Genomic DNA, 11,012 nt, shown 5'->3' on the forward strand with positions numbered 1-11,012 from the left:
GATGATAATCAACTTATGGAGAGAAAAGGTTTACTTTGGATCATGGTGTCGGAGATGTCAGTCCAAGATCAATTGGCCTTGTTGCTTTGGGCCTGTTACAAGATAGCATGTTATAGCAGGAACTCATGGGGGGTCAAAGCTGCTCACCTCGTGGCTGAGGAGCAAAAAGAGGGGACCAGGGTCCCCTTCAAGGACATGTCCCCAGTGATGGGAGGTCCTCGGAGTTTTCACCAATGCCCAACTGTGCATGTCCTCAACACATGGGCCTGGGGGAGCGTCCAGGTCCCAACTGCAGCACCAACTGAAGGTGTGATGGGCGTGTGGGAATCCACGTGTGTGAGTCACCTGAAAAGAATACATTTTAGGATGTTTCTTTCCTCAGAGTATATTGTACATTCCCAATTTTCAGATTTTGATGTTTTTACTACTTTTTAAAGTGTAAATTTCTTTCAATAATGGAGTAAATTTGTCTTAGTAGTTTGGCTTGTAACTTGCTGATTCAATCTTTTTTAACTAATGTGAAGAAAACTTATTCAGGTTATAAAAATACTGTAGAAAATTTAAAAATGAAGAAAAAGCTGAGGGTAAAAATAAAAAGCACTGGTAATTCCATTGCTTGTAACTTAATCTCCTCTGGGACCCCGTGAGCGTAGACATGATTACTAAGCTATTGAAGTGCTGTTATTCATCATATGTTAACATGATAATGTGGTTTCGCACACAAGGGCCTAGCATATGATGGTAACATGATGGACTTAGTCACCGAGCCATCCTGTTGACGGGGTGTGCATCTGGACAGATGTACATCTACGCCTGGCCATTGCTTTTCTTAGTTTGTATTTCCTTTAAGTTAAATTGTACCTATATTTTGAGTTTTATTTCTTGAGTAGCTGAACCAGTTTGTTCCGGAGTTTCAGTACATCATTTCCCCAAATCTTTACTAAATTTAGATATCATGTCTGTCTTATCTTCATTAAAATGATGGATGAGAAAATAGTTCATTTATACTTGGAATTGTTTGCTGCTTTTTCAAATACTTATGTTTGAATTAATATTTATATTCGAATTAAATATATTTTAATTAATCTTGAATTAAATATCACTTGTTCTTTGTGTTTCTTTCTCTGAATTGCTGGCTGGATTGTACCTGTTTAGAAGGAGACACTGGAGCTACTGGCCAAGATAAATCCGAGGTGTGTGAGAATCCAGAAGCCCCCAGCGAGCTGTCCTCCAGTGTCAGGTGTGTGCTTTCTGCTGCGGGAGAGGAGTGCCAGCTAGGGGCCTGCTGTGGCGCCCTGCCGGCTCCTCAGTGCTTGAGCTGAAGTAGGTGGAATCGTGTGCATTGAAGGCAGCCTACACCACTTCTGTGGTTTTTCTGTTCCTGAGCTGTGTAACTGCACGTAGTGCAGAGTGGGTTTTGGGAGATGGGCTGAGTACTGACTGTCGGTAGCTGGGTCACGTGAATGGGTGTTGTCACTCTCCTGACTAGCATGTTGAGGTGGAATGGGAATTAGCCTTGCCCTGAGTCTGAGTTTTCTTTTGTCCAGTGTGAAATGTTCATCGTTTTGTGTCCTTTTGATTTTCCATTGTTTGGGTGGGTTTAGAAGAATACCTCGACCTGGCAGTGCTAGACCGGCGCCTCCCCGGGTCAAACGGCAAGAGGGCGTGGAGACCTTGACGATGGACAGGTAAGGCGAGTTGGCTGGGTGGCCCCGTTGCACAGGTTGGCTATCCGCTCCACTGTGTGTGTGTTGTGGGTTGGACGGGCCTTGGGGCTGGACCAAGAGATGGGCAGGTGAGCAGTGGAAGAGAAAAGCGAGGCTGGGCCCTTGCCTCAGGCTGCAGAGCAGTGTGCGTGGCAGGTGATGAGGAGGAGAGACACATGTCTGCGTGTGGTCACTTCTTGAGGTTCAGGAGACATGTTGGGCTACGAGTCTGTGGTCTCTAGATGGAAGACTTGAGCGTGAAAACAGTGAGGGTGAAATAGGGTGGAAGGGGTTCAAGGCTTAATTGCCAAAGGCCACACAGTTGTCCAGAAGTCGTAAGTCCTGCAGAGACCACAGGCGGGCTCCGTCAGGGTGGGTTTCAGGTGGAACCCAGGCAGGGCGAGGAGACAGCACATGGAGACCTGTTTCCAGGCGCTTCTCTGTGAGAGCAGCGGAGGATGGTGTGTGTGCGAGAATGAGCATGCACATCCTCTGGAGTGGTGGCAGCTGGATGCTCTGGAGCATGCTGGCCAGGTCACCTGGGGAGGGCTGAAGTCAGGGGCTGATGGCCCAGCTGCAGGCGACCAGGGCCTCCGCAGAGGGAACCTGGGTGAGAGCGGGTGGTCACCTGGGAGGTCCAGGTGGTGGGCCAGGCTGCGGGATGTTGGCCGACTCGTAACAAGGGCAGGACTTGGGTGGACAGGAAGGGTGTAGTGGGTGCTGGGCAGGGATACAGGCCATGGCGGGGACACGGGCAAGCAGGGCCGGGGTGCCACAGGAGGGGCGCTGAGGAGCTGCTTTGTGCAGAGGGGAGGTCTGGGGCAGCTGTGGCCTTGGGGCTGCCCATGCCACCCCTGCCTGAGGTTCGTGCCTGGAGAACAGGCCTTCCAGGCAGAGGGCAGAGGCTGCAGCCTGGGTAGGGCACACATGGGGGAGGCAGAAGCCACGGGTCTTTGCGGGTAGAGGGAGGCTGGCTGTGGCCAGGAGCTCTGGGCAGCAGGGAGGGGGCGTGGGGGGAGGCGTGCCCATGCGGCCAGGCCCTGGGGCGGGGGGTGGTGGTGAACCTCCTCTTAGGTGACCTCTTGCACAGGGCTGGGGAAAACCTGGGACTGATGGGCCATTGCTGATGTGATCTTGTGTCTTCTTATTTAGGGCAGGGAGTGGTAAAACCGTCTCAAATGTGATTATAGATTCACAGAATTCAGACAATGAAGACGATGATCAGTTTGTGGTGGAGGCTGCCCCTCAGATCTCCGAAATGTCCGAAATTGAAACGGTCAGTTCACCAAGGTGTTTCTAGTAACTACACACAAACATCACATCAGTGCTCCAGCTTTTAGACTTACGTAGACAGAATTTTCCGATTTTTTGGTTACTTTTCTACTTTCTTTAATTTGATCCTTCCTTTTTTGAGTTCACAAGTGTCATTCTGAGAATTCAGCTGCCTGCATCTTCTTTTTTCTTGGTTCCTTTCTTGCTTAGGTGCCTGCGCTGGAGCTGGAGGACAGCGAGAAGCACGGTGAGTCCCGATGCTGGGCGCGAGTGTGCCCCTGCTGTGTGACACATCAGAGTGTGCGAGCCAGGGGCCCGGTGTCGGTGTGTTTGCATGTAGGTGTTCTGTCTGTTGGCACATTTGCACATACGTGCGTGTGCCCCGTTTGTGTTGGCATGGACCTGAACGTGTACCTCAGGTGGTTACAATGTTCCCAGGCATGTGTGCCTGTAAGTGTGTAGTCCTGTTCATGTGTACATGTATGTGCTCCGTGTGTTGGCACTCCCCTGTGAATGTGTTGGCTTGTACCTGTGTCATGCATGTACCCTACTGTGTTTTGGTGTGTTTGGACATCCACGTGTTCTCTTGTGATTTTTGCATGTACGCATGTGCCCCATGGGTGTTTATGTTCCTGTTTACATGGGTGTGCCCCCATGTGTTGGTATTTTCACGGGTAGGTGTATGGGCCACCCTGTGTGTGTTGGCATGTTTGGGTGTGCACCCTCTGTGTGTGATGGTTTTTCACGTGTGGCCCCCTCTGTGGTGATGTGTTCATGTGTACAGGTGTGTGCCCAGTGTGTTGGCACGTTACCACCTGTGCGTGTCCACCCTGTTGGTTTGTTATGTACGTTCATGCACCCCTTGCATGTTGGTGTATTTACATGTTTCATGTGTGCAGCTCTGTGTATAGGAATGCTTGAGTGTATGTGCCTGTGTCCCATGTGTGTTGGTGATTTTGTGTATAGGATGGTACTCCCTGCCTGTGTTAGAGTAAGTGTGTGTGCAACCTGTGTGTTGGCGTGTTCACATGTACTGTGTGCCCCTGTGTTTTGACATGTTTGTGTGCATGTTCCCTTCTTTTTGTGTGCTCGCATGCACCTGTCCGACACGTGTTGATATGTTGATGTGTATGTGTGTGCATACCTGTGTTTTGTGTGTTCTCATGTATGCATGTGCTGTTTGTTTTGGCGTGTATGTGGGCGTGCCCCCTTTTAGTGTTTTCTTGCACGTTCTGTGCCCCCTCTTTTGGCATATTGGTGTGTGTGAGTGTTCTCCTCTCTCTGTGTTGGCATGTTCATATTAACATGCTCCCTGTGTGTTGGTGTGTTTGTATGTATGGTCTTGTGCCCCCGTGGGCTGTTGTGTTCCCATGTACACATATGCTTCCCCTCTGTGTGTCGGTGTATTTGCCTGTATGCACGTGTACCCCACCTTGGTGTGTTCCATTGTACATGCATGCACCCCCTCTCTTTGTTGGTGTGTTTCTGTGTATGTGTGTTTCCTGTTTGTTGGTGTGTTTGTGTCTGTTCCTTCTTGTGTGTTGGCATGTCCACACGTATGTGTTCGCATGTTTGTGCATGCGTGTATGCACCCCTCCGTTGGTGTGTTGGTGTGCACATGTGAGCACCCCCTCTGTGTGCGCTTTGGAAGGGTCAGCCGTGAGTGGCCGTTGTGTGGGGGGCGCTGGCTGGGGGTCTGCTCAGCTACGTTAGGGCACAGCTGGCTGGCGGTCCACCCCAGGAGGTGGAGCTGGAGGAGCTGCGGCTTCTGTGCCAGTTACCTTTTCTTGTCAGTTCTCTTACCTGTGGGGTTGGAGCCGAAGGTCCCTCCACGCCTGCGGCTCTGAAGCAGTCTTGTTCTCCTCCCAAGCACGCTCCTCCTCATGTCAGACCCTTAGACAAGTGGGAGGAGTAGTCATAGCATAGGCCCTGTGCCCACCCGCTCAGCTGCCACCGGCTCAGCCTGCCGTGACCTGCTCCCGGCTGTTTTCAGATCCAGAGAAGGCGTTTCCTCTGTACATATGTTGTGTATGTATCTTGAGAAGTTGAAGACTCTTTAAAAAAACAAATGAACAAATTTCCATTATCATATATAGAAGAACTTAACAGGGATCCCTTGATGTCGCCAAGTACCCAGCTTTTTTCTGGTTGGTTGGTTGGAGTCGGGGTGCAGATCACGCCCTGTACTGCAGTCGCCTGCTCCAAGCCTGCAGCCCTCCCCGGACACGCGTGTGGTGGTGCAGCTGGCCTGGTTGTCCTCTAGAGTGTGACACCATTCAGCGTTGTTGGCTGGGCCACTGTGGTGTGTTTTGCCACGTTCTTCCCCTTTGTGCCCTGACACCTGTCCTAGAAGACCCAGTGGATTCAGGCTGTTTGGTAAGAGTGTCGTGGGTGGTCTTAGATCTCTGCCGTATCTGCCTGGTGCTCTGCTGGTCATGCAGCCACGGCTGTTTCTCATTAGGGGTGCAGGGCAGTGACGATGGCCCTTCAGCCTCCTTCCCCATCCCTGGCTTTGCTTACCCAGAGTTGCAGCCCCCACAGAAGAGGCGGGCCAGCCTGGAGGAGCTGTCTTCTGGAGGCCTTTCAGCACAGCCCAGGGACTTCACACTTCTTTGGCTGCGACGAGGTGTTCAGGCCGCCTGTGTTTCCCCTGCAGCTGCTCCTTCTCTAAGAGCCTGGCTGGCTGCTTGTTGCTTTGGCGTAGTCCTGGGTTCTGGGTGTTTTCCTTGCACAAAGGAGGGACTTACAGTTCTGCATAAGAAAATACATCCTGAGTTCCTGCCGATGCTTCCAGTTGAGCTTTAGGACTGAAAGTTCTGCCTGTGAGCTTTGATTTTGCTCAGGCACCTCTTCCATTTGCTGCCCCAAATCACGGCTGCCAGCAGCACCAGCCGTGCGTGCTCCCACAGTGTGCACGCACAGCAAGTTGGGAATTTCTCTCTTTTTGTTCTTAAGGTATATCCCATTAGGGAAGTATGAGAACAGATTCATAACTGTTTTAAAGTTAGGAAATAATGAGCATATACTTACTAATTTGACATTCTTATTTTTCTTTCACTGTTTTGCATTAATATTCATAATTTTGTTTTTCTCTTCACATAGAATTTTCACATAGCTTTAAGGCCAAGTGTCCCAAACCAGGTATATTTATTTGAAGGTGTGGGGCTTGGACCCCTGTCTCTTTTACCCAATATTCTCCCTCACCCTGTAGGAAACAGGGTTTTTATTTTTATTTAAAAATTTTTTTGTAGTTATGGACACAATGTCTTTATTTTTATGTGGTGCTAAGGATCAAACCCAGTGCCTCACATGTGCTAGGCAAGTGCTCTGCCTCTGATCCCCAGCCCCAGTCACTCTTTTTCTTATTTAACCTTTTATTTGGAATCATTTTAGATCAACAAAAAAGTTGCAAAGATATTACAGAAAATTCCTGTGTACTACCCACTTAGTTCCCTTAATATCTTCATCTTACATTATTAGCATTATTTTGAGTGTATATTAATCATACAGAATGGCACATTTTACTGGGCATTGATGAAAACGCAATTGATCAGTTTCCCTCCCTAGTACCTCCCCACCCACCTCCCTCCCTCCTTCTGGTCGCCTTCTCTCTCCCACTGGTCTCCCTTCTAATTTCAGGGAATCCCCCTGTTTTCTTGTTTTTTACTTCTACATTTGAAAGAAAAGATCTAATACTTTTTTCTATGAGTCTGATTTGTTTTGTTCAAAATTATGTTTTCTAGTTTCGTCTATATTCCTGCAAATGACATAATTTCATTCGTCTTTATGGCTGAATAAAACTCCACTGTGTGTATATGTAATATGTACACATACCTGCACATTTTCTCTGTTCATTTATCTGTTGACAGCAACTAGGCTGATTCCATAATGTGGCTATTGTGAATCATGCTGCAGTGAACACAGGTGTGCATGTATCTCTAAGATAAGCTGACTTGAATTCTGTTGGACAATTACCAAGGAGTGCTACAGCTGGATCATAGGACCCATCTGTTTGTAGCTTTTCAAGGAACCTCGATATTGAAGCTTTTAATTTGATGCCATCCAGTTTATCAATTCTCTGTATTTCCTGAACTATAGAGGTCTTCTTCAGGAAGTCTTTGCCTGTGATTATGTGTTGAAATGTTTCCTCTATTTTTTTCTCTTAATATTTGAAATATTTCTGATCTTACAGTTAGGTCTTTGATCCACATTGTATTTACTTTTATAAGAGTGAGAGGTGGCTATCCAGTCTTCCCAGCACCATGTGTTGAAGAGCATTTCACTGAAATGTTTTGGCACCTTTATGCAGAGTGAGAGGACTGTCTTCTGTCCTGTTCCATGGGTCTGCGTGTCTGGTTTTATGCCAGTTCTGTGCTGTTTTAGGTATTACTAAAATTGGGTATTGGGATGCCACCAGCTTTGCTCTTTTTGCTGTGTCTCTTCTGGTCTTTGATCTTCCGTGTGAATTTTAGGATTGCTTTTTCTAGTTCTAGTGAGTACATCATGGGTGTTTTGATGAGATTGCATTGACTCTGTAGATCACTTTTGGAAATATGGCTGTTTTAACAATGTTAATTCTGCCTATCCATGAACATGGGAGGTCTTTCCATCTTTGAGAGGCTTCTTCAGTTTCTTTTTTAAGGTTCTATGATTTTCATTGTAGAGAGCTTGCACCTCCTTGGTTAGGTTTATTTTCAAGTATTTCATTTTGTGAATGCATAGTGAATGGGATTATTTCCTGACTTCTCTCTCAGTGAATTCATTATTTGTGTGTAGAATATTGATTTTTGTATGTTGATTTTGTATCCTGTTACTTTATTAAATTTATCAGCTCTAAAAGTTTTCTGGAAGGACTTTTACGATCTTCAAAGTATAGGATCATATCATTTGCAAATACGGAAAGTTTGACTTTTTCCTTTCCTATCTGTATTTCTTTCTCTTGCTCAATTTCTCTGGCTAAAATTTCAAGTATTGTTTTGATGGGAGTGCTGAGAATGAACATCGTGTCTTGTTCCTGGTCTTAGTGGAAACATTTTTCTGTTTTTACCCATTCAGTATGATGTTATCTTTGGACCTGAGATAGGTAGACAGATATCTTTTGATATTGAGGTGAGTGCCTTCTATCCCTAATCTCTTCAGGGTTTTTATCATGAAAGGTGTTGGATTTTGCCTAAGGCCTTTTCTGCATCTTTTGAGATGATTTTAGTCCTTGCTTCTACTTATCTGGTTTAATTCACTTATTGGTTTCCGTGTGTTACCACCCTTGTATCACTGGAATGAAACCAACTGGATCAAGGTAAATAATCTTTTTTAGTGTGTAGTTGAATTTGATTTGCTGCTAATATTTTATTGAGGATTTTTGTGTCTACGTTCCATCAATGATATTGGTCTGTAGTTTTCTTTTCTTGAAGTATCTTTATCTGTTTTTGCTATCAAGGAGGTACAGGCTTCTAGAATGAGTTTGGAAGTCGGAATGAGTTTCAACTTCATGGAATAATCTGAGGAGTATTGGCATTAATTCTTCTTTAATGCTCTGATAAAATTCAACTGTGAATCAGGCAGTTCCTGAATTCTTCTTTGTTGGGAGGCTTTTTATTACTGTTCCAACCTCAGTTCTTATAGTTGGTCTCTTAGGTTTTCTCTCTCTTCTTGGTTCAGTTTTGGTAGGGGCATATGTGTTTAGAAATTTGTCCATTTCTTCTAGCCTTTTCAATTTATTGGCATGTATGTTTTCAAAATATCTATCTCCTAAAGATTCTCTGAATTTCAGTTGTGTGTGTTGTAATTCTTCCATTTTCATCTAATGTGATTAATTTGGGTTTTCTCTGACTTGGTTAATTTGGCTAGAGGTTTATTAACCTTGTTTATTTTTTCAATTTATGCCAGTTCATCGATTCTTGGTATTCTTTTAGTTGATAATAACTCTAACCCTTATTTCTTTCCAGACAACTAGGGTCGGTTTGTTTGTGTTTTTCTAAGACATGTGGATGTATCAGTAGGTGTCTGAGATTTCTGTTTTTACATGGAAGTACTCGTAGCTATGAACTTCCCGCTTAGTGCTGCCTTGTGCATCCAGAGATGGTGCTCTGATGTGTTTCCATCTTTGTTTGATTCTAGGTATTTTTAAATTTCCCCCTTAATTTCTTCAGTGACCCACTCATCATTCAAGAGTGTAGTGTTCAAAGTATGTATAGTCTTTGTAGTTTTTTTGTTGATTTCTAATTTCATTCATTATTTTTTGAAAAAATACAAGATATGATTTCTTTCCTTTTTATATTAGCTAAGACTTGCTTTAGGGCCTAATATATGATCAATTTTGGAGCAGTTGTCATGGGATGACATGTTATGTAGATGTCTGTTAAGTTCAACTTATCTATAAAATAAGGTTTATATTTTTAAATATTTATTTTTAGTTTTCGGCAGACACAACATCTTTGTTTGTATGTGGTGCTGAGGATCGAACCCGGGCCGCACGCATGCCAGGCAAGCGCGCTACCGCTTGAGCCACATCCCCAGCCCTATAAAATAAGGTTTAAATCTGATGTGTTCTTGTTGCTTTTCTGTGTGGATGACCTATTAGTTAGAGAGGCATATTGAAATTCCCACTAATACTGGATCGGGGTTAGTCCTTTTATACCTAGTAATTTTTGTTTTATAAAATGTTGGACCCCAGCAACCAGAACATAAGTATTTACAATTATTATATCTTCTTGCTGGATTGTTCCCTTTATGAGTAGTGAAGACCTTCTTTGTTCCTCCTGATTTGGGCTTGGGATCTGCTTTGACTGGGACACGAGCGTGGCTCCACCTCGCCGTCAGTCTCCATCGACATGGAGGGGCATCTTCCACCCTTTCACCTAAGAGTCTGTTGCTGCCTCCGCTTGTGAGGTGTGTTTCTTGGAGATAGTTTACAGTGGGGCAAATGATCTCTGCCTCTCCATTAACTGAGGAGAAGAAAGGGGGTGATCATATGCTGAAAAAGTCAGATTATAAGGAAGTAAAATCAACAGTAAACTACATTAAAAAAAATAGAAGGAAAAGGACAAGAGAGAAAAAAATGAAAAAAATAAAATAAAAGGGGTGGAATATAAAGGAGAGAAGGAAAGAGGGAAAAAATAGTAAAAAAAAGTATTAAAATTATTTTAAAATATGAAATAACAAGCACAGCAGGAAACCATATAAACTGACATGGAAGACAATAACAGGGAAACCGACAAGAGAAAAAGACTGAAGGCCTGCCGGGGTGCTAACCTGCTTGCGGGCTTGAGTGTTGAGGTCACCAGTGGTCAGGCATGGCCTGGGCCCCGGCCTTGGCAGTGTACCCTCCCCCTGGCTCTGGGACTGCAGGCAGATCCCAGCTGCTTGGTCCACCCCTGGGGGGGTGTTTGTTGTTTTTCATGGCTTGCTTTAAAACACACTGTATCGCCCAGCCACGTGGCCTGTAATCTGGATCCTTCCATCTTCTTTCCTTTTCTTTTTTTGTTTTGGTCCTGGAGATTGAACCCAGGGGCCCTTAACCACTGAACTACATCCCCGGCCCTTTTTTGTATTTTATTTAAAGGCAGGGTCTTCCTGAGTTGCTTAGGGCCTTGCTGCTGAGGCTGGCTTTGAACTCATGATCCTCCTGTCTCAGCCTCCCAAGCCACTGGGTTTACAGGAATGAGCCACCATACCCAGCTGGATCCTTCCATTTTCAAAAAAGGAGAAGTGTGTGTGTGTGTGTGTGTGTGTGTTAGTACCTGTCCCCACCTCCATGCTTCTATAGTTTAAACTGAGTCCTTGCTGGCATCCCTTCTATTGCAATATAAGGAAATAGTCCTCAACCCCTTTTGGAGCTTTGTGGTCTTCACCATGTAGGTGTGTGTGATGTATTCTGTCAGTGCCATAATGATATGTGGTCAGGTGGAATAATATTTTCAAGAAAATGATTTTTTGTATGATATATATCCCATCTGCAATTCTAAAAGAAATGTAGTATTTTTGCCTATATATATATATATATATATATATATATATATATATATATATATATAA

General features: G+C 44.9%; 1 protein-coding gene across 5 annotated transcripts in view; it reads left to right on the forward strand.

Moving 5' to 3' along the window:
- Window positions 1–11,012, forward strand: part of Traf3ip1 (TRAF3 interacting protein 1) — a 45,682-nt gene that overhangs the window by 16,541 nt on the left and 18,129 nt on the right. For all 5 annotated transcript variants that reach the window (XM_015481659.2, XM_015481658.2, XM_015481660.2 and 2 more), the window contains 4 exons: window positions 1,156–1,240; window positions 1,605–1,688; window positions 2,859–2,982; window positions 3,189–3,225. In XM_015481659.2, the coding sequence (XP_015337145.1) occupies window positions 1,156–1,240; window positions 1,605–1,688; window positions 2,859–2,982; window positions 3,189–3,225 (330 nt within the window). The remainder of the gene's footprint in view (window positions 1–1,155; window positions 1,241–1,604; window positions 1,689–2,858; window positions 2,983–3,188; window positions 3,226–11,012) is intronic.

Source organism: Marmota marmota, unplaced genomic scaffold (assembly GCF_001458135.2).
Source record: "Marmota marmota marmota unplaced genomic scaffold, marMar, whole genome shotgun sequence".
Lineage (NCBI taxonomy): Eukaryota > Metazoa > Chordata > Mammalia > Rodentia > Sciuridae > Marmota > Marmota marmota.